The sequence below is a fragment of the Eumetopias jubatus genome, unplaced genomic scaffold, assembly GCF_037043125.1.
Source record: "Eumetopias jubatus isolate StellerSeaLion01/CBP00866 unplaced genomic scaffold, mEumJub1_p1.0 scaffold_4, whole genome shotgun sequence".
Classification (NCBI taxonomy): domain Eukaryota; kingdom Metazoa; phylum Chordata; class Mammalia; order Carnivora; family Otariidae; genus Eumetopias; species Eumetopias jubatus.
In genome coordinates, this window is record NW_028274810.1 from 7,675,515 (window position 1) to 7,698,904 (window position 23,390).

At 37.9% G+C, this 23,390-nt stretch overlaps 1 protein-coding gene across 1 annotated transcript in view; it reads left to right on the plus strand.

The window, feature by feature from the left end:
• Positions 1-23,390, plus strand: part of SPAG17 (sperm associated antigen 17) — a 218,652-nt gene that overhangs the window by 135,662 nt on the left and 59,600 nt on the right. The window contains exons 26-29 of the mRNA XM_088022251.1: positions 8,531-8,706; positions 10,811-10,928; positions 13,769-13,947; positions 15,925-16,084. Coding sequence (XP_087878377.1) covers positions 8,531-8,706; positions 10,811-10,928; positions 13,769-13,947; positions 15,925-16,084 — 633 coding nt within the window. The remainder of the gene's footprint in view (positions 1-8,530; positions 8,707-10,810; positions 10,929-13,768; positions 13,948-15,924; positions 16,085-23,390) is intronic.

Sequence of the window (23,390 nt, forward strand, 5' to 3'; positions counted from 1 at the left end):
TCCTTTCTCTTTTCTTTTTGATAAGTCTGGCCAGGGTTTTATCTATCTTATCAATCCTTTCAAAGAACCATTTCCTAGTTTCATTGATCTGTTCTACTGTTCTTTTGGTTTCTATTTCATTGATTTCTGCTCTGATCTTTATTATTTCTCATCCCCTGCTGGGTGTAGGCTTTATTTGCTGTTCTTTCTCCAGCTCCTTTAGATGTAAGGTGAGGTTGTGTATTTGAAACCTTTCTTGTTTCTTGAGAAAGGCTTGTATTGCTATGTATTTACTTCTTAGGAACACCTCTGCTGCATCCCAAAGATTTTGAACAGTTGTGTTTCCATTTTCATTTGTTTTCATGAATTTTTTTAAATTTTATTTTATTATGTTATGTTAGTCACCATACAGTACATCATTAATTTTTGATATAGTGATCCACAATTCATTGTTTTCGTATAACACCCAGTGCTCCATGCAGTATGTGTCCTCCTTAATACCCATCACCAGGCTAACCCATCCCCCCACACCCCTCCCCTCTAAAACCCTCAGTTTGTTTCTCAGAGTCCATAGTCTCTCATGGTTCATCTCTCCCTCCGATTTCCACCCCCTTCATTTTTCCCTTCCTTCTCCCAATGTCCTCCATGCTATTCCTTATGTTCTACAAATAAGTGAAACCATATGATAATTGACTTTCTCTGCTTGACGTATTTCACTTAGCATAATCTCCTCCAGTCCCATCCATGTTGATGTAAAGGTTGGGTATTCATCCTTTCTGATGGCTGAGTAATATTCCATTGTATATATGGGCCAAACAATCCTAAAATTTGTATGGAATCGGAAAGACTCCGAATCACCAAGGAAATGTTGAAAAAGAAAAAGAAAGCTGGGGGCATCATGTTGCCCGATTTCAAGCTATATTACAAAGCAGTGATCACCAAGACAGCATGGTACTGGCACAAAAACAGACATATAGACCAATGGAACAGAATAGAGAACCCAGATATGGACCCTCAACTCTATGGTCAAATAATCTTTGACAAAGCAGGAAAAAATATGCAATGGAAAAAAGACAGTCTCTTCAATAAATGGTGCTGGGAAAATTGGACAGCCACGTGCAGAAGAATGAAACTCGATCATTCTCTAATACCATACACAAAGATAAACTCAAAATGGATGAAAGATCTCAATGTGAGACAGGAATCCATCAAAATCCTAGAGGAGAACATACGCAGTAACCTCTTTGACATCGGCCACAGGAAGTTCTTTCAAGATACATCTCCAAAGGCTAGTGAAACAAAAGCAAAAATGAACTTTTGGGACTTCATCAAGATAAAAAGCTTCTGCACAGCAAAGGAAACAGTCAACAAAACAAACAGGCAACCCACAGAATGGGAGAAGATATTTGCAAATGACACTACAGTTAAAGGGCTGGTATCCAAGATCTATAAAGAACTCAAACTCAACACCCAAAAAGCAAACAAGTCAAAAAATGGGCAGAAGACATGAACAGACACTTCTCCAAAGAAGACATACAAATGGCTAACAGACACATGAAAAAATGTTCACCATTAGCCATCAGGGAAATTCAAATCAAAACCACATTGAGATACCACCTTACACCAGTTGGAATGGCAAAAATTGACAAGGCAAGAAACAACAAATGTTGGAGAGGTTGTGGAGAAAGGGGAACCCTCTTACACTGTTGGTGGGAATGCAAGTTGGTATAGACACTTTGGAAAACAGTGTGGAGGTGCCTCAGAAAATTAAAAATAGAGCTACCCTATGACCCAGCAATTGCACTACTGGGTATTTACCACAAAGACATAGATATAGTGAAAAGAAGGGCCATATGCACCCCAATGTTCATAGCAGCAATGTCCACAATAGCCAAACTATGGAAAGAGCCCAAGATGCCCTTCAACAGATGAATGGATGAAGAAGATGTTTTCATGAATTTTTAAAATTCTTCTTTAATGTCCTGGTTAACCCATTCATTCTTTAGTAAGATGCTCTTTAACTTCCAAGTATTTGAGTTCCTTCCGAATTTCCTCTTGTGCTTAAGTTCCAGTTTCAGAGGACTATGGTCCCAAAAGTCCAATCTTTTGGTACCAGTTGAGACTTGATTTGTGACCCAGTGTGTGACCTACTGTGGAGAATGTTCCATGGTCACTCAAGAAGAATGTGTATTCTGTTGCTTTAGGAGGGAATGCTCTGAATGTATCTGTGAAGTCCATCTGGTCCAGTGTGTTATTCAAAGCCCTTTTTTCTTGTTGACCTTCTGCTTAGATCTGTCCATTGCAGTGAGTGTGGGGTTAAAGTCCCCTACTATTACTGTATTACTATCGATGTGTTTCTTTAATTTTTTTATTAATTGGCCTATATAATTGGCTGCTCCCATGTTAGGGGCATAAATACTTACAATTGTTAGATCTTGTTGTATAGACTCTTTAATAATGATATAGTGTCCTTCCTCATCTCTTATTACAGTCTTTGGTTTGAAATCTAATTTGTCTAATATGATTGCCACCCAGCTTTATTCTGATGTCCATTAGCATGATAAGTTGTTTTCCACCCCCACACTTTAAATTGGAATTTTCTTTGGGCCTAAAATGAGTCTCTTGCAGGCAACATATGGATGAGCCTTGCTCTTTTATCCAATCTGATAGCCTGTGTCTTTTTATTGGGGCATTTAGGCCATTTACATTCAGAATAACTATTGGAAGATATGAATTTAATGCCATTGTATTACCTTAAAAGGAACTGTTACTGTATATTGTCTCTGCTCCTTTCTGGTCTATGTTACTTTTGGGCTCTCTCTTTGTTTAGAGGATCCCCTTTAATATTTCTTGTAGGGAGGTTTGGTGATCACAAATTATTTTAGTTTCCATTTGTCCTGGAAGATTTTTCAGTCTTTCTATTTTGAATGACATATGAGCTGGATAAACTATTCTTGGCTGCATATTTTTCTCATTTATTACCCTGAATATATCATGCCAGTTCTTTCTGGCCTGCCAGGTCTCCATGGATAGGTCTGCTGCCAATCTAATGTTTCTACCCTTGTAGGTTATAGACCTCTAGTCACGAGCTGCTTTCACGATTTTCTCTTTTGTCTCTGAGATTGGTATATGTTGGGGTGTTGATTTATTTTTATTGATTTTGTGCACACAGTTCTCTGTGCCTCTATGTGGATTTTGATGCCTGTTTCTTTCCCCAGCTTAAGGAAGTTTTCCACTATAATTTGCTCTAATATACCTTCTTCCCTCCTCTCTCTTTCCACTTCTTCTGGGATCCCAATTATTCTAATATTGTTTTGCTTTATGATATGTTATCTCTCGAATTCTCCCCTTGTGATCCAGTAGTTGTTTATCTTACTTTTTGTCAGCTTTTTTATTCTCCATCATTTGGTCTTCTATCACTAATTCTCTCTTCTGCCTCATTTATCCTAGCAGTTAGAGCCTTTTTAATTCAACTTGGTTAGATTTTAGTTCTTTTATTTCTCCAGAAAGAGATTCTCTAGTGTCTTATATGCTTTTTTCAAGCCCAGCTAATGTCTTTATAATCATTATCCTGAACTCTAGTTCCAACATCTTACTATGTTCATACTGTTTAGGTCCCTGGCAATTAGTACTGCCTCTTGTTCTCTTTATTGAGGTGAGTTTTTCTCTCTTGTCATTCTGTCCAGAGAAGAATAGGTGAACGAGAGAACAAAATATTAAAATGGCAACAACGATCCTTCTATTCCAGAGAAATATACACTAAACAAATCAGAAGAGACCAGAAACTGGGAGGGGAAAAAGAGAGAGAGAGAGAGAGAGAAAAGAGAGAATATAATCAGACAGGTGAGCAGAATAGAGCAATACACAGGATTCTGTGTGTATTTTGGTCTGTTTTTAGAGAACTAGATCCCAAAATTGTAAAGAAAGGAAAACTTACATATGTACAAAAATAAAATTAAATACAATGAAAAGATAGAATGTAATTGTAAAAACGGAAATGAAAAGATAAGAAAAAGCAAAAGAGAAAAAAAAACCAAAACGACAAAAAAGAGATATAAACAGATAGGTGAACAGAACATAATACACTATCTCCTGAATGTATTTTGGTCAGTTTGTTAGAAGAAACTACATCTCAAAATTGTAAAGAAAAAAACTTATATATACAAAAATAAAATTAAATACATTGAAAGGTTAGAATGTAACTGTAAAGATGAAAATTTAAAAAGATTTTAAAAAGGAGTTGATAAAATAAGAAACTGGTTGAAAAGGGAAAGGAAAAAAATAAAAATTAATTAATTAATTAAAGTTGAAAGACTAAAGAATCATGGGGAAAAAGCCATGAATTCTATGTGCTGTATTCTCCTATTGCTGGAGTTTTGCAGTTCTCATTGATTGGTACACTTGGTCTTGGCTGAATGTTCTTGCTCACTTTCTGGGGGAGGAGCCTGTTGCATTGATTCTCAAGTGTATTTGCCATGGGGTGGAATTGTACCACCCTTGCCAGGGGGCCAGTCTAAGTAATCTGCTCTGGTTTGCTCTATATGGCTTTTGTTCCCTGAAGGCTTTCTGCACAGCTTTAGAGGATGAGAATGATAATGGTGGCCTCCCAGTCTCTGGCCCTGGAGCCTAAAGCTCAGCACCCCACTCCTCAGTGAGCCCTCAGAGAAAAGCATTCAATCACTCCTGTCTCCCTGGTCTCTGGCTGCACTCTGTGCTCACCCAGTCTGTGACCTAGTGTTTCTATCTCAGGCACATGACCCCATTTCAAGTCTCAAACTTTGCAGACTCCTGCGGTGCACTCTCTCGCTGCTCCTCCTGGGGGAGATAGGGGGGTCTTGCCAGTTCTGCTGCTTCTTGTTGGGCCCCTGCTCGTACAGCAGTCTCCCAACCGTGCCACAGTTCACAGTTTATGGCAAACCGGAGCTGAGAGTCCACTCCTGGGCTCACTCTTTGCAGCCGGCTTCCCCGCTCCAATGCCTGGGAGCTCTGCCGCACTCAGGCACTCCCGGTCTTCCTGTGACCCTGAGGATCCTGAGACCACACTGTCCCAGCTAGGGTTCAGCCCCTGCTTAGCCACCTGAGCAACATCCCTCACCAGAGCCAACTTGTAAAAGTTCCAATTTGTGCTCCACTGCTATATATTTCACTTGCTGTAGCCAGCTAAAGCAGGTACCCTCCCCCCATGGTCTATCTTCCCGTATATCACCTTGGATTCACTTCTCCACACCTCCTACCTTGCAGAAAGCAGCCACTTTTCTAGTCCATAGAGTTGCAGCTATTCTTTTCTTAGATCTCCAGTTGAGTTCACAGGTGTTCACAATGATTTGATAGCTACCTAGCTGAATTCCTGGGACCAGATGAAATTAAGGTCTCCTACTCTTCTGCCATCTTGGACTCTCCTCCATTTTACTCTTTAATTCTATGAATTTGGCTACTTTTGATTCCTCATGTAAATGGAATCATACAGTATTTGTCTTTCTGTGATTGGATTATTTCACTGACATAATTTCCTTAAGGATCCATCGATGTTGTTGCGTATTATAGAACTTCTTTTTTTTTTAAGCCTGAATAAGTGTCCCGTTGTATGTATATAGCAACTTTAATTTATCTATTCGTCTGTTGATGGACATCTGGGTTGTTTCTACATCTTGGCTATCCTATTCTTTTTATGCCTTTTAGTTCCTCGAATGCTTTCTTTTATCTCTGGTCATTTTCTCATGCTTTGCAACTTGCTCAGAACACTTCCTCCTGCTGGGTGCACCACCACTTACAACAATTAAACTTCCTCCCATCTTTCAAGGTCACAGCTTACAGGTTACTTGCTCTGAGGAAGACTTCACAGACCAAGTGGCAGTAGCATGTGAACTGGGTAAAGACCCAGTGAGTGGGAATTGCATAAGCAAAGAATCAAAGGAAGGGAATTCCAAATACCAAGAATAGTGCGTGCAAAAGCTCAATAACATAAAAGCATGACTTGTTTATGGAAAGGCAAATTGTGCAGTATAGCCAAAGTATAAGTTTTATGGAAGCATTTTGTGTTAGATGTCCTTATTCTGGGTTCCCATGGAGCACTGTATTTCCTCTATCACGGACTTAACACATGACATTGTACCTGAGGGTTTTTTCATTTGATCTACCCATTACAAGTTCCTTGTAGTCTCCTTGATCATTGGTTACCCAATTCATAGTACATAGTAGTAGATACTCAATAAATATTTACTGAATGAGTAGATGGAGGGGGATGAGAGGGAGGCATTTCCAGCTGCCTATAACTGGATGCCATTCACTTATTTATATACTGTACTTCCTATGGGTCAGGAATCTTGCTGGCACTGAGCCACAATGATGACTAAAACCATGGTACATCTACTCAAAAAACTCATTGTCTGGGGGCACCTGGGTGGCTCAGTCATTTGAGCATCTGACCTTTGATTTCAGCTCAGGTCGTGATCTCCAGGTTTTGAAATCAAGCTCCACATTGGGCACACACTCAGTGGGGAGTCTGCTTGGGATTCTTTTTCTCCCTCTCCCTCTCCCTCTGCCTCTTCTCTCCTCCTCTCTTCTCTCTCTCAAATAAATAAATAAAATATTTAAAAAAAACTCATTGTCTAATGGGAAAAGAATAAATAGAGAAATAACTGCTGAAGTGCTAGAAATTATATATAAACATAGTACTGGGGACAGCTAGAAAATACTTCAGAGAGAAAGTATAATATCTGAGGTGGGATTTCCTTGTTGCTATCCAGACAAAGCAACAAGGAAAGGGAATTCTAGACAGTAAGAACCATTTGTGCATAAACATAAAATTGTGTAAAAGCATAGCATCTTTATAGAAAGGTGAAAAGTTGAGTGTAGCTGGAGTGGTGGAATGTCTGCACTGAATGCCCTACAAGATCAATGAGCATCAGAGGTGTTTAAGTAAAGGATTGGAAGTGACATGATTGGATTTTATATTAGGAATATAATTTTAGTGATAGTTTGGAAAGTACACTGAAGTGGTGGTATTGGAGGTCCCATACCAGTCTGGAAACTTGCTGCAGAAAATCAAATAAGAGATCAATGAGAATATGAGGTAAGTTAGGAATAGATAGGAGAGGCATCATTCAAGAGAAATGTCTGATGGCTTGGTGACTGGTTGGATGTGTGAGATCAGTCAAAAAGAGAAGATGCAAATACTTCACTGTCTAACTTGGGAAATGAGATACTTGATTGGTCATTAAATGAGATTAAGTACATAGGAGGCTTTCCTTTCCTAGGAGAAGAGAGACTTACTGAGTTTGAAATGTCTCCAGTACCACAACCAGAGGGAGATATCTAAAGGCAGTTAGACATATTAATCTGATGCTGAGAAGAAAGGTCATGCCTTACGATATAAATTTTGGAGTCATCAGCATGTAGATGACAGTTAGAGCCCCAGTAGTGAGTGAGATACTCAGATCTACTATATATAATAAAGGTGTTCAGTCCTGGCTGTGTATCACAATCACGTGTGATTTTTCACATATATAAATGCCTGTGCTTCATCCCTAGGGAGTGTGATTCAATGGGTCATGACAGGGGCCTGACCTTTTTATAAAAAATTCAATGAGTAATTATTATGAGCAGCCAGAGTTGAGAACATCTGTTGTGTAAGCGTAAAAGGCACGTACTGCATGGAGCACTGGGTGTTATAAGAAAACAATGAAGCGTGGATCACTACATCAAAAACTAACGATGTATTGTATGGTGACTAACATAATAAAATAAAATTTTTTAAAAAAGCATAAATGGAAAACCCCTGGAATCTAATGACACTTAAGGACTCACAAAAGAGGAAGAACCAGTAAAGGAGACAGAAAAAAATTGTTCAGAGAAGGAAGAGGAAATCCAGGTGGAGTATTATCCTGGAACCCAGAGGAGAATAGAATTCTTTTAAGATGCCAGTGATGCTCAGAAGATTGTGACATAATTCCTTCAGAGATCAGCTTGCCTTTGAGAATTCTGACAATCCTTTTAGACCCAGAATAAAATCAATCTTTTACAACTTCTAAAACTTCTTTTTATCATCTCAACTAGAAAAACCTCTTTTCTGAATTTCTTTGTTTATATCCCTCATTATTTTCCTATTTATGTCCTTGTATTAAAGCTATTTGAGTATAACTCTTATTAGACTATTTTGGCTTCATATGGTCTTTTTATATATATTTTGTCATTATTGCCCACTGTTCCAAACATGTTGCATATAAGAACCTCTCAATAAATATTTCTCAAATAGATGGTTATCTTTAGGAGTTCACAATCTAGATGGGAAGGCAAGAACATGTGAAATAATGACTCAATCTATCAAAATATTAAGTACCTCAGATTTTTTAACTACAATTCTGATTTTTAAATCAACCACATTACCCCTGAAATCTATCCAACTAACAAATCATGTTCAGCAAGGGTAAAAATTGTTGCCAGCTGGTATAAATGCATGGCAACGTGTTTGCAATGCAAACATTTATCTATTAACAAACATATAAGATATGAATGTCCAATTTACTTGTTTTCTCCTTTTTTCTTGTTATAGAGGACAAGGATCCTAATTTGGAAACAATGTTGAGTATCCCATCAGCACTTACTACAACAGTAGTTCCTCTTATAGTGACTGTTCCTCAAGGCAAAATGAAAGGAAAAACAAAAGGCAAAGAAAAACCCAAAGACTCTCTTAAAGAAGAGGAACATCCAAAAGAGGAAGAGAAAAAGGTGCAAGGACTTGCCATGGATTCCTAAACCCTACTTCTCCCTCAATTTTAACGTTTTTAAAATCACGAGTTACGCCAACAGTGTTATTTCAGCACATGTATGTTATTGTGCAGATGCATTAACATTCCTCGAAGTTTCCATTTTGAATGAACAAGAAGAGATTTGCACACAGGAGTTGGATCCCTACACCAGGAGACATACTGTCATATACAAATGGACTCAGGTCTTTCCTTCTAAACTCAGAATGAACAGTTCATCCTTTTTTCCAATCTGGTTCTTGGGTATTCTTTGCTTTTGGTTGGTTAAGTTCCTACCATTCTCTAAATACTTTATTTAGTTTCATTAGATAAACAACAACTGAAAGAGAAACACCTCTAATTAACTAGTGGCAACACTTCCATTTGGTAGACTTGGGCTTGGATATTGATGTGCTGAAGGATTGAAGGCCAGCCCACTTCTGGCCAAAGAGCAGTTCACCCTCTGCTTCCAATGCCACCAAATGCAGACACACACACGTACAGAAGCTTTGACTCCAGGCGTGTTCCTAATACAAGAATACAGATCACAAGAATACAGACAAGAAGGAAACCACTGATGAAATCTTGAAAATTTGCTAGGACAGTTGTACAGTTTGTACAATGTACAAATTCTCAACTTATTAGAAGGAAAAAAACATGTTAAAAAATGATGAGAGATACTGATTTCAGACCTTGGCCCTTTAAACATTATGGTGTTTGTATGTCACTTGGCCTCCGCATCATGTTTAGTTAGCTGCACTAGATGACTTTCCTCAAGCCAGGACACTTGACCCTTATTAAGTAAAAATTTCACAGTGTTGAGCAGAATAACCCCAGATAATTCATTAATTTGACTGAAAGCAATTTGGTAGCGAACCCATCAGTTCTCCCACAATTTTTAAAAAGTGACAATAATAGAAGGGTGGGAGATAATTACTGTTTTTTGTGTAATGATAAATTCATCATGGCAAGTTCATGTCTTCGAACATTATTGTTCATTTTACAGAACTTCATAATTTTTTTCCTCTTAATTTTGCTTTGTGTTTTTATTCTTTTAAGATTTTATTTATTTATTTATTTGAGATAGAGTGAGAGAGAGAGCGAGCACAAGCAGGGGAGGCAGCAGGCAGAGTGAGAAGCAGGCTTTCCACTGAGCAGGGAGCCCGACTCGGGGCTCGATCCCAGGACCCTGAGATCATGACCTGAGCTGAAAGCAGATGCTTAACCAACTGAGCCACTCAGGCGTCCCTTGCTTTGTGTTTTTAATTGATTTTTGGCTAAGTATTCAGATTTATTATTTGTTAGTAACAAAGTCAGAACAACCTAAATGATCAACAGTAAAAGACTAGTTAAAATAAACTATAGGTGCAGCAACAGGGGACCAGCTGGAATGATTTTAGAGGCTAACAGAAGAGAGCCAACTGGAAAAACTGAAATGATTATTATTAGGGGTTGGTTGGAAGTAATTAAATAACTTTCATTCTGGAGTACAAGTAACCAAACAGGGATTCAGCATAGTTAGCATAAAATTAACTAGGATTTTTAAAGTAGACACACCCAAACTTCATTAGTTTATAAATTCTTTTTACATCTTTTTAAATTGTTTTTACTCACTACAAAAGTAATGCATGCTTATTAGAGAAAAATAATGACACATTTCCTAAGAGTATAACATCTCTAACACCCAAACTTTAAAAGATATACCAAGTAGGTAGTGGGCATGTTGGTCAGCCCTTACACCCACACTTGCATACAGAGGCATCTTTCAAGGCCTACTTTGAGCCCCAACTCCTCCATGATCCTTTCCTAGTTATTCTCATTGATTTTGATATCTTCATTTTGGGAGAAGAGATGTGCTAACCATTTGGTACTATAATTTAATTGTTTCAAAAGGCTGTGTGCCATTCTATGAGCAGAATATAAATTCCCCGAAGGTAGAGACTCATACATCTTTATAGGTTCCATTGCAGGGACCACTAGTCCTGGGCAAGTCATATCTTAAGCACTCAGCAAGTGCTTGCTTGGTCACAATACATCAGTAGCTCATTTAGAAAATGACAATTATTCATGTGTTAAATTATTCACAGGAAGAAGTAAAGACAGAACTTGTTTTACAAGAGACTCTTTATGTTCCCACCTTCCAAAACTTAAATGTGTCTTGCCCCAATGGACTCCTGGTGACCTTCATTGGGCAAGAGTCTACAGGTAAGTGTTAGCCAGCATGGATCAGAGAGGGAGTGGGGCAAAAATCATATAGAAAACAGTTAAATCACCATTGAAAGTGTGTGTATTCTTCTACCAGTTAAACATACTTGTGATAATGAGGAATAGGCTAATAATAATGACTGGCATTTTTTGAGCCCTCAGCATTAAGTACTTAATACACATGAAAATATACAACTATTATAAGCTAAGTTCTAATAATTCCATTTTACAAAATAAATTGAGTCTTCAGGAAGGAGGTTCATTAACTTTCCCAGGTCCCTCAGTTCGTAAGTGGCAGAGATTAAAGGTCATTCTTGGTCAGTGATGGCAAAGCCAGTATTCAGTATTCGTAACAACTGTTATGGGGTGGGACACTATCTTCCTGGTTCTACAAAGGGCCAAGGTACATTAATTTGCTGGTCTGATCAAATCAAAGGACAGTGAGCATAAAGTAAGTGGAGGCAAATGCAGGTTAAGTGGTTGAAGGAAATCAGTTTGTTCCAGATAGTAGGATATAATTTTATAAAGTCTGTTATTTCTGTACATGGCCTCTAACTTATTAAGATGACTAAATAAATATAAGTAGGACCTCTTTAATTAACATGATGTGGCATCCACATTAGTGAATGAATTTGAATATCATTTAAATGGAGGCCCCCTATTGCAGTAGAATTAGCAGACTCAACAAAGCAAAGCACTGGCCTGGGACTTGAGTTTTATATACGGCCCTTTCAGTTACCTTACTATCTCTGGACCGTGTTTCTTCATCTGATAAATGTTTTGTTGTATCAGTAGATCCTGACCTTTATTCACAACCAAATATCCTCTTTATTATAATTCCTTTACATATCCCATATTTGAAAAGGGTATCTATCAAAGAAAAAGAGTGTACCTATTGAAAACTAATTCAATGTCATGTTTACTTGCCACCCACATGAAAAGAAACTAAATGTGGCAGTTGAGCTGGCTGGTCTCAATTTTGTTTTTCATTAGGCTTTATCAATATTAAAAATAGACCATGAACCTTTGTTTCTATTTCCAAGGATTCCTAGTTGTCCAGGTTTTCCACGTTGGGATTGACTGTGTAATGGCCAGTAAGGGTCTTCCAAAGTCAAAGTCAAAGATGTTATGAGTGTACTAACAGAGATATTTCTAGATAAGAACGATATTTGTTTGTTGGTTTGTTTGCTTGATCCTATTATCAAACCCCAGCTTAATACCTATTTCACCTGTTTTTTTTTATTAGTTTCATTACCTACTCTGATATTATGTCAGTGTAGACAATGTGGATAATAATAACTCTGCTTGGAACACATACTCTTTTAAAAATCTTCCATATATTATGAATATCCCCGTTCAAGTCAACATAAATACCAAAGTAGAAAAGTTTTCATCAGGGTCAGCTTTGGACAGAGGAAGGGAAGGTCACACGGTATAAGAAGAATGAGTTTTTCTGGGTGCCTAGGTGGCTCAGTCAGTTAAGCAGCTGGCTTCAGCTCAGGTAGTGATCCCACGGTCCTGGGATCAAGCCCCACATCAGACTCCCTACTCAGTGGGGAGTCTGCTTCTCCCTCTGTCTGCTCCTCCCCTGGCTTGTGCTCTCCCTCTCTCTCTCTGCCAAATGAATAAATAAAAAATTAAAAAAAAAAAAAGAATGAGCTTTCTTGGGTGACCTTGGGCAGGTCATAACCCCTCTCCACCTGAATTTCTTCGTTTATAAAATTGTGTCTTATACTAAACAGGGTTGTTACAACTATTAAATGCAAAAATACTTTCTAATCTGGAGCATACTACTCTAGTGTTAGATTTGGAGGAGGTTGTTTGCTTTTTGGTCAGGGTAGCAGCTGTTGTTTTTACAACATGAGAAAATAGGTAAGCATAGAGACCAGTTCAAATCCGAGTCCTACCATTTACTGACTGTGTGATCTTGGAGAAGCTATAACTCTTTCAAGCCTCCATTTCTTCATCTGAAACTCTGGAAAGTGAGAGTGTCTCTCTTAAAGGGTTGTTGAGGTGGGCTGAATAAAACACATATACAGAGCATTTAACATATATAAACATCTCAGTAAATGCTTATTATGTTATTGTTACTAATACTTCTGTGACTTAGAGGGTATCATGAAGGGCCCTCATTCCAAAATATTTTTCGATCAGCCTGATACAGTCATTGAAATCATTACATGTTGATAAGCCCCTTTATAAGTTGAGAAGAGGAAAGTATTCAGTTAGCGAAAACAGAATAGTTTTTGTATGCCAGAAATTCTCAATAATAATATTTTCTTTTGAAGGAACTTATTAGGTGCTTTTCTCCTTGATTGCCAGCTAAGAATAGAACCTTGAGAAAAGTCTGGATTTGGTTAGAGATGAGGGGATTATGTTTACTTTGAAAGATGATGAATGATTTAGGAAGGGCAAGCCTGAGTAAATTCCCCTGGGGCTCCAGGCAACCAGGAGACCCAAGGAGAGCATTGTGCATGCAGGGGCAAGAGCTTACTCAAAGGCAAGAGAAAAGTACCAACAGGGAGAAAAGGGAACATCTAAGACAGCAAAAATCTGCTTCCTTCCTAATTTTGCCAAGGATGTCCTGGAATTCATTAGAAGAATGGGTTATACATGGAGAAAGTTACCTCTTAAGTACTTGTAGCTGACCTTATTTACTACACTTGACTATAACAAATGTGGCAAAACACCAGTGCTCTGGGCCATCTGTCATGGTATGAAAACTGCCCTATTATTCAGATGTAGCCAGAAGAATGAAAAAAATTAAGCAAAAAGACAAAACGCCAGCTACACAGCATTGCCCAGTTCACAGGAAGGCTGTCTTTCTTTTCTTTTTTAAGATCAGAATGTTACAGATGAGGAACCCACTTGGGACATCATGGTCCGGCAGAGCTACCCCCAGAAGGTGAAGCACTATGAATTCTACAAAACGGTGATGCCACCAGTGGATCAGGAGGCATCAAGAGTTATCACCAGGCAAGGCACTGTTGTCAAATACATGTTGGATGGATCCACACAGGTAACAGAATGTTAGATAAATACTACTCCTTCCTGTTGCAAAGTAAAATACAAACAAGCTGTGGGTAAAAAACAGTGTTATGGTAGGCAAGAGGAATAACTCATTTGAAAATGGAGGGACACTTAAAATGACAAATGGAGAATAGTATAGTCTTCTGTGCAATACAGGATACAAACAAACTTATTCTGTATATGATCCAAGACTGCAGACTAAACACAGTGTTTATCTCCTCCCCATCTCAAGGCATCTTAGAATAATTTAAAAAACACTTTTAAATAATAAATTCATAACAGTACTGGAAAACAACAAAATGTGTCATCAATGGGTCAGAAGATTAGGAGAATTTCTAAAAAATGCAAGTCAGATGAAATCAGACTGATGGAGAAACAAGAGCAAAGTTTAAAGCATGTACAAGAGAAAACCTGCAGCAAAATTAAAAATCAGAAGTTCTAACACAGACACTTCACAGATGGAGCCCTGCACCCAGACAATTAAGTTAGCATCCCCAGGTAACTCAAGTAACCAGGAGGTTGGGAACCAGAAGTCATAATATACAGAAGCCATATGCCCTGTTCTATCCCTCCCCAGTGATCACAGGGAAATTGCTTCTGTGATCAGAGGAAATACCACTAAGAAGTGAAAAGGGATCCTTGAGGAGAACAATGACCACGCACCCAAGAATCATCAGCCTTAGAGAAAAACCAACTGCATGAAAGTAAATTACAGAATAATAAAAAAATTAAAGAAATAGCATCTAAAAATAAGAATAAATTGTTAAACAAAAAACTTGAGAGTAAAAGTAACATAGGGAGAGACTTGAGAGTTAACAGTCTACAAAATAACAATAAAAAAACAGTTGCTGTGGAAAAAAATAAAGAGTTCTTAGATATTAAAAATGACAATTGTGTGTCAAAGCACCGTGTTGCAGTGATATGTATGTATGTGTATATATGTATATATATATATATCACTCAGGTATATTATATATATACCATATATATATATATATATAATATACCTGAAACTAATATAATATTGTATGTCAATATACTTCAGTTAAAAACTTTAAAGGAGAAAAAAAAGAAGAAAGACAATTGTGAAAAATTAAGGTGAGAAAGTGGATTATGAGGGAGAGAAAAGTTAAGAGATGTGCAAAAGGGATCTGAAAAATATAATCTCCAGGAGAAGAAAATAGTGGGAGAGAAGGGGGAAAATAATGAAAGAAATAATCAAGGGAATTCTCCCAGAGTTAAAAAACAAAAAAACAACTTCGGATTAAACAGGACACCCAAGTGCCAAGCAGGATTGATACTAATTATCTTTAAAAGATCATCTAGATATGTCATAGTGCAATTTTGGAACTGCACAGATAGACAATCCCAGAGCTTCCTAAAGGAAACCAGTTACCTACTATAGAATGAGAACTGGATGGACGTTAGATTTCTCATTAGCAGCACTCGTGGGGGTTCTTGTCATGTTCATTGGTAGGTTATAGATACTGGTCTGGATGGATGTACTGATAATACCTGTAGACAAGACACATTCTAGAGATAGATGTTGATAGAGACTAAACATTTAAATATGTAATAAAATGTTAAATGTACTCATTATATAAATTGAAATAGAGTGGGTAATTTTCTAGTTGCATAGAATGGAGCAAATAAAAATTAAACAAATAAATGTAAAAAGATAAAAATTCAAGTCAATCCAATAAAAGACAAGAAATAAAAAGAAAAGAAACAAAATAGAAGGTAAACAGAAAACATTAAATAATATTATCATGCTCGTTATTAAACTATAGTCTCTGAGCTCCAAAGCTACCATCCTATAATATGCTTTGTGCTGAGTCTGGAGGTCTGCAAACAGCATTTTTCCTTCGGATTAATTTCAACCTCTACCAGTTTGATACACAGTGTTAAATGTTAACCAGCCTCTTTCTTGCTTCTGAGAATGTAAGAATTTCTGCTTTTCCTTCAGGTTCTCTTTGCAGATGGTGCTGTGAGCAGTAGTCCTGATTCAGGTCCTGTTTTTCCTCCTGTTGAAATGCCACCAAGCCCTCCTAGCGGAGACTTGATGGACACAGTTTCTCAGCAAAAGTCAGAAACAGCACCATCTGAGACTGTCATTCCAAAGAAAGGTAATAATTGAAGCTTCTCAATTTATAATGGATGTAATAAATCTTATACTTCTCATCTTTTCTATGAATATGCTCATGTAAGTTCACATATATACATACGTATACATCTTAATTGAATCACAGCATTACACACTGTTTCATGAACTGCTTTTTTCTCTTAGTCATAAATAATGAACATACACTCTTACACAGCATTAGCTCTAATGTCTGGGCCACTGTTTTAGGGCTAGTTGAGCAGACCAGCGATGTCAAGGTTCTAACTAGGCATCTCTTTGGTTCTCTTGACCTTTTCCTCCGAGCTGCGAGCTGGGAGAAGGCCACACCAGCTCCAGGTGTGAGGTTCTCATATGATAACTCTCAAAGCAAAAAGCGAAGAGAGTGAATACAAGAACTTTCAAGTGTCTCTTTTTGTCAGGGAGGAAAACATTTCCAGATTCCACCCCTTCCCCCACCAGCAGACCTCCCCTTATATCCTATTGACTAGACCGGGCCAAGGACGTAGGCTGGGAAAACAAGCATCTGACATTTTTGAATTTTTTTTTAGGAGATGAGCACTACTATTAGGGAAAAAAGAAGCTGGATAACTATTGAGTAAGCAATCAACCGTGCCTGCCATAATCTAATTTATGAATTTGTTCTCCTCAGAGATATTCTCGATTTACATCCCTACCTCCAATGCAGTATGCAAGTATCTGCTTCCTCATAGCCTTGCCAATGCTGGATTTCCTTATTCTTTTAATCTTATTCCATTTGATTTGATGGATAATTAATAATCTTTTTATTATGTTACTTTGCATTTCTTTGTTACTGGTGAGGCTAAACATTTATCAATTTTTTTCTTTTTGTGAATTTTCTATTCACATATTTTCTTCGTTTACTATTAGGATGTTCATTATTTTCATATTTATTTTTAAGAGATTTTATATGTAGGAGATATGTGTTTGTGTACCAGGCACAGTTCTGAATACTTTAAAATATTAAATCAGCTAATCCTCATAACAACTCTGTGTGATATATATTTTAATAATTCCACTTTACAGATGAGGAAATTGAGACACAGAGAGGTGAAGTAACTTCCTCGAGGTCTCTCAGCTACTAAGTGGTAGAGCTGGGATTGGAGTCTGGGCACCTGCATTGCAAATTTTTCTCAGTTTCTCATAGGACTTAGGTGATCTGGGACCAAGATTTAATCTTCTTTGTCAATTTCACACATCTCCCTATAGGAACCAGTAACCCTGCTTAGAGGCAAACTGAATTCCCTTTTTGGTTACACTCAAAATTTAATGAAATAGACTTTTCCTTAGCAGTAGCTGAGGGTTCTTGGTTGAAGGGAATGAAAGCGTCCTCATTGCTTTCAAGTTTCCCAGCTCAAAGCCTCCCCTCCTTTTTTGATGGGAGAGGACTTGATATAAGAGTAGCCACTTCTCTTAGAGCCCGGCTGGGTTCGAAAGGGCTTCTGCCTCCAGCATGGTGCGCTCCGGATTTCTTTAAAGCCCAGCCATCCAAGATGATACACTTAAAAGCAAAAACAAAACAAAACAAAAAAACCCTAATAGACTATCTTTTTAAGAGCAATATTAAGTTTACTGAAAAAAATGAGCAGAACGCACAGCATTCCCCTACACTTCCTCCCTACCTGGCTCACAGTTTTCCTTATTTTAAACACATTTGTTACCATTGATGAGCCAATATCAAGACACTATTATTAATTGAAGTCCATAGTTTGCTTTAGGGTTCATTCTTCGCGTTGTATAGTTCTAAGAGCTTTGACAAATGCATAATGTAGTGAATCTACCACTACAATAACATGCAGAATAATTTCATCCCCGGGGGAGTCAGAGGAAACCTGTGCTCTATTTATTCCTCTCTCCCCTCACCTTCTCCCCAAAACCCATACCCATGAGTCGACACTCTCTTTTTCCCTCTACCCAGAACCTTGGAACCACCAATCTACTTTCTGTTACTATGGGTTGACATACTCTGGACATTTCATATAAGGAGAAGCATACAGTATATATATAATTACAGTATAAGGCCTTTTGTGACTAGCTTCTTTTAGTTAGCATAATATTTTCAAGGGTCACCTCTGTTGTAACTTGTGTCAGCACTTCATTTTTATGGTCGAGTAATATTCTGTTGTATGGATACACCACATTTTGTTTATCCACTCATCAATTGATGGACATACGGGTTGTTCCCACTTTTGGGAAATTGCAAATAAAGTTCATATGAACATTTCTGTACAAGTTTTTGTATGAACGTATGTTTCCATTTCTCTTGAGTAGATACCCAGGAGTGGAATTGTTAGAATAGTGACTCTGTTTCTCATTTTGAGCACCCGACAAACTGTTTTCCAAAGCAGCTGCATTATTTTCTATTCTCACCAGCATGGATGAGGGGGTTCCTATTTCTTCACAATCTTGCCAGCACTGTTATTTTCTGTCTGGAGCCATTCTAGTGGGCATAATAGTGGTATCCTATTTTGATTTTGATTTGCATCTTCTTAATGGTTAGTGATGTTGAATACCTTTTCATGTGCTTAGTGAACATTTGTCTATCTTCTCTGGAGAAATGTCTATTCAAATCCTTGCCCCAATTTTGTAATGGATTATTTGTCTTATTTTTGAGTTGTAAGTATACCTTGTGTGTTTTGGATACAAGTTCCTGATCAGATACAAATTAGATACATGATTTGTGAATATTTTCTCCCAGTCTTTGGGCTATCTTTCCATATTCTTATTGATGTCTTTTCATGGTGTCCATTTTGCTGAAGTCCAATTTATCTGGTTTTTTTCCCTCTGGTTGCTTGTACTTTTGGTATTGTATCTAAGAAATCATTGCATAATCCCAAGTCACAAAGACTTATTCCTATATTTTCTTCTAAGAGTTTTAAATTTTTAGCTCTTGCATTAGGGGATTGTACATCCATTTTTATATAATTTTTATATGATACGAGATAGGCGTCCAAATTCATTCTTTCGAGTTTATTAAAAAAACAATTATTTCTCCCATTGAATTGGTTGGCACCTCAGTCAAAAATCAATTAACCATAAATGTTAAGGTTTATTTTTGGATTCTTATTTCTGCTCCACTGATCTGTACGTTTATCCTTTTGCCAACATCTCATTGTCCTGACTGCTATCGCTTTATAAGTTTGAGTCACCCACATTTCTTTTACTTTTTAAATGTAGTTTTAACTATTCTGGTTCTCTAGCATTTCTGTATGAATTTTAGGATCAGATTGTTAATTTCTGCAAAAGAGGCAGCTGGGATTTTTATAGAGATTCCAATGAACAATGTAGATAAATTTTGAGAGCATTGACATATTAATACTGCCTCTAATTCATGAACTAGGGACATCTTTTTATTTATTTAGGCCTTCTTTAATTTCATTCAGCACTTTTTTATAGTTTTAAGTATACAATTATTAACAATTGTTTTGTTAAGTTTTTCCTAAGTTTTATTCTTCTTGATCCTATTATAAATGGAATTATTTTATTTTGGGGTTGTTCATTGATGGTGTACACCAATACAATTGAATTTTTGTATTTTGGCCTTGTATCTTGAAATCTTGCTGAACTTTCTTATTCCAATTTTTTTGCTTTGCAGCAACTTTGGAAATAAGATCCGAACCCCTGCTGTTTGTTGTTTTTGCTGTTATTGCTGTTTGTTTAGTGACTTTCCTAAACTTATTCTTGCAAGTCTCTTTCCTTTGTCCTGTGTGGCTACTAAAGTCTCTGCTGTGTTAGCTTAGTGATCAGCTAGTGATTAGGTGGGGATTTACTTACATGCCTCAAGCCAAGAAGTCTGCCAGCCTTTGCCAAGGGGATTTGTGAGCTTCTTGAGGCATTCCTTCATCACTCTCACAGTTTAGACCCTAGCCTTAGCCTCAAGGTCAGCCAGAGGTGAGAGATTCAGTGTTTCTCAGGTCTTTCCTGGACATGAGTACATTCCTACACATGCATCTGGCCACAGGAAAATGTCAGAGTTTTTCAAAGTCCCTACAGTCATCTCATTCTCCAGCTTTTCCTTTTAAGTTTTGAGGTCAGCCTCTTGTTTGCCCCAACTATTATTGCTGCCTGAGACAGCCAGATGATGAATAATGGCCACCGATTGTTTCAACAAGGGCCCCAACATAAGGCTGTTTACAGTGAGTGAATTTTTTTTATTTTTTTTATTGTTATGTTAATCACCATACATTACATCATTAGTTCTTGATGTAGTGTTCCATGATTCATTGTTTGTGCATAACACCCAGTGCTCCACGCAGAATGTGCCCTCTTTAATACCCATCACCAGGCTAACCCATCCCCCCACCCCCCAACCCCTCTAGAACCCTCAGTTTGTTTTTCAGAGTCCATCGTCTCTCATGGTTCGTCTCCCCCTCCGACTTACTCCCCTTCATTCTTCCCCTCCTGCTATCTTTTCTTTTTTCTTAACATATGTTCCATGATTTGTTTCAGAAGTACACATCTATGATTCAACAGTCTTGCACAATTCACAGCGCTCACCATAGCACATACCCTACCCAATGTCTATCACCCAGCCACCCCATCCCTCCCACCCCCACCACTCCAGCAACACTCAGTTTGTTTCCTGAGATTAAGAATTCCTCATATCAGTGAGGTCATATGATACATGTCTTTCTCTGATTGACTTATTTCACTCAGCGTAACACCCTCCAGTTCCATCCACGTGGATGCAAATGGCAAGATCTCATTCCTTTTGATGGCTGCATAATATTCCATTGTGTATATATACCACCTCTTCTTTATCCATTCATCTGTTGATGGACATCTTGGCTCTTTCCACGGTTTGGCTATTGTGGACATTGCTGCTATAAACATCGGGGTGCACGTACGCCTTCGGATCCCTACATTTGTATCTTTCTGGTAAATACCCAGTAGTACAATTGCTGGATCGTATGGTAACTCTGTTTTCAACTGTTTGAGGAACCTCCATACTGTTTTCCAGAGTGGTTGCACCAGCTTGCATTCCCACCAACAATGTAGGAGGGTTCCCCTTTCTCCGCATCCCCGCCAACATCTGTCGTTTCCTGACTTGTTCATTTTAGCCATTCTGACTGGTGTGAGGTGGTATCTCATTGAGGTTTTGATTTGGATTTCCCTGATGCCGAGCGATGTGGAGCACTTTTTCATGTGTCTGTTGGCCATTTGGATATCTTCTTTGGAAAAATGTCTGTTCATGTCTTCTGCCCATTTCTTGATTGGATTATTTGATCTTTGGGTGTTGAGTTTGATAAGTTCTTTATAGATTTTGGATACTAGCCCTTTATCTGATATGTCATTAGCAAATATTTTCTCCCATTCTGTGGGTTGTCTTTTGGTTTTTGGATTGTTTCTTTTGCTGTGCAAAAGCTTTTTATCTTGATGAAATCCCAGTAGTTCATTTTTGCCCTTGCTTCCCTTGCCTTTGGCGATGTTTCTAGGAAGAGGTTGCTGCCTGTGTTCTCCTTTAGGATTTTGATGGACTCCTGTCTCACGTTTAGGTCTTTCAACCATTTGGAGTCTATTTTTGTGTGTGGTATAAGGAAATGATCCAGGTTCATTCTTCTGCATGTGGCTGTCCAATTTTCCCAACACCATTTGTTGAAGAGACTGACTTTTTTCCATTGGACATTCTTTCCTGCTTTGTCAAAGATTAGTTGGCCATAGAGTTGAGGGTCCATTTCTGGGCTCTCGATTCTGTTCCATTGATCTATGTGTCTGTTTTTGTGCCAGTACCATACTGTCTTGATGATGACAGCTTTGTAATAGAGCTGGAAGTCCGGGATTGTGATGCCGCCAGCTTTGCTTTTCTTTTTCAATATTCCTCTGGCTATTCGGGTTCTCCTCTGGTTCCATACAAATTTTAGGATTATTTGTTCCATTTCTTTGAAAAAAATGGATGGTATTTTGATGGGGATTGCATTGAATGTGTAGATTGCTCCAGGTAGCATTGACATCTTCACAATGTTTGTTCTTCCAATCCATGAGCATGGAACGTTTTTCCATTTCTTTGTGTCTTCTTCAATTTCTTTCATGAGTATTTTATAGTTTTCTGAGTACATATCCTTTGCCTCTTTGGTGAAATTTATTCCTAGGTATCTTATGGTTTTGGGTGCAACTGTAAATGGGATCGACTCCTTGATTTGTCTCTCTTCTGTCTTGTTGGTGTATAGGAATGCCACTGATTTCTGTGCATCGATTTTATATCCTGCTACTTGACTGAATTCCTGTATGAGTTCTAGCAGTTTTGGGGTGAAGTCTTTTGGGTTTTCCACATAAAGTATCATATCATCTGCAAAGAGTGAGAGTTTGACTTCCTCTTTGCCGATTTGGATGCCTTTGATTTCTTTTTGTTGTCTGATTGCTGTGGCTAGGACTTCTAATACTATGTTGAATAGCAGTGTTGAGAGTGGACATCCCTGCCGCGTTCCTGACCTAAGGGGAAAAGCTCTCAGGTTTTCCCCATTGAGAATGATATTCACTGTAGGTTTTTCATAGATGGCTTTTATGATATTGAGGTATGTACCCTCTATCCCTATACTCTGAAGAGTTTTGATCAAGAAAGGATGCTGTACTTTGTCAAATGCTTTTTCTGCATCTATTGAGAGGATCATAGGATTCTTGTTCTTTCTTTTGTTAATGTATTGTATCATGTTGATTGATTTGCGGATGTTGAACCAGCCTTGCAGCCCAGGGATAAATCCCACTTGGTCATGGTGAATAATCCTTTTAATGTACTGTTGGATCCTATTAGCTAGTATTTTGGTGAGAATTTTTGCATCCATGTTCATCAAGGATATTGGTCTGTAATTCTCCTTTTTGATGGGGTCTTTGTCTGGTTTTGGGATCAAGGTAATGGTGGCCTCATAAAATGAGTTTGGAAGTTTTCCTTCCATTTCTATTTTTTGGAACAGTTTCAGGAAACTAGGTATTAATTCTTCTTTAAATGTCTGTTAGAATTCCCCTGGGAAGCCATCTGGCCCTGGGCTTTTGTTTCCTGGGAGATTTTTGATGACTGCTTCAATTTCCTTAGTGGTTATAGGTCTGTTCATGTTTTCTATTTCTTCCTGGTTCAGTTTTGGTAGTTGATACATCTCTAGGAATGCACCCATTTCTTCCAGGTTATCTAATTTGCTGGCATAGAGTTGCTCATAATATGTTCTTATAATTGTTTGTATTTCTTTGGTGTTGGTTGTGATCTCTCCTCTTTCATTCATGATTTTGTTGATTTGGGTCATTTCTCTTTTCTTTTTGATCAGTCTGGCCAGGGGTTTATCAATCTTGTTAATTCTTTCAAA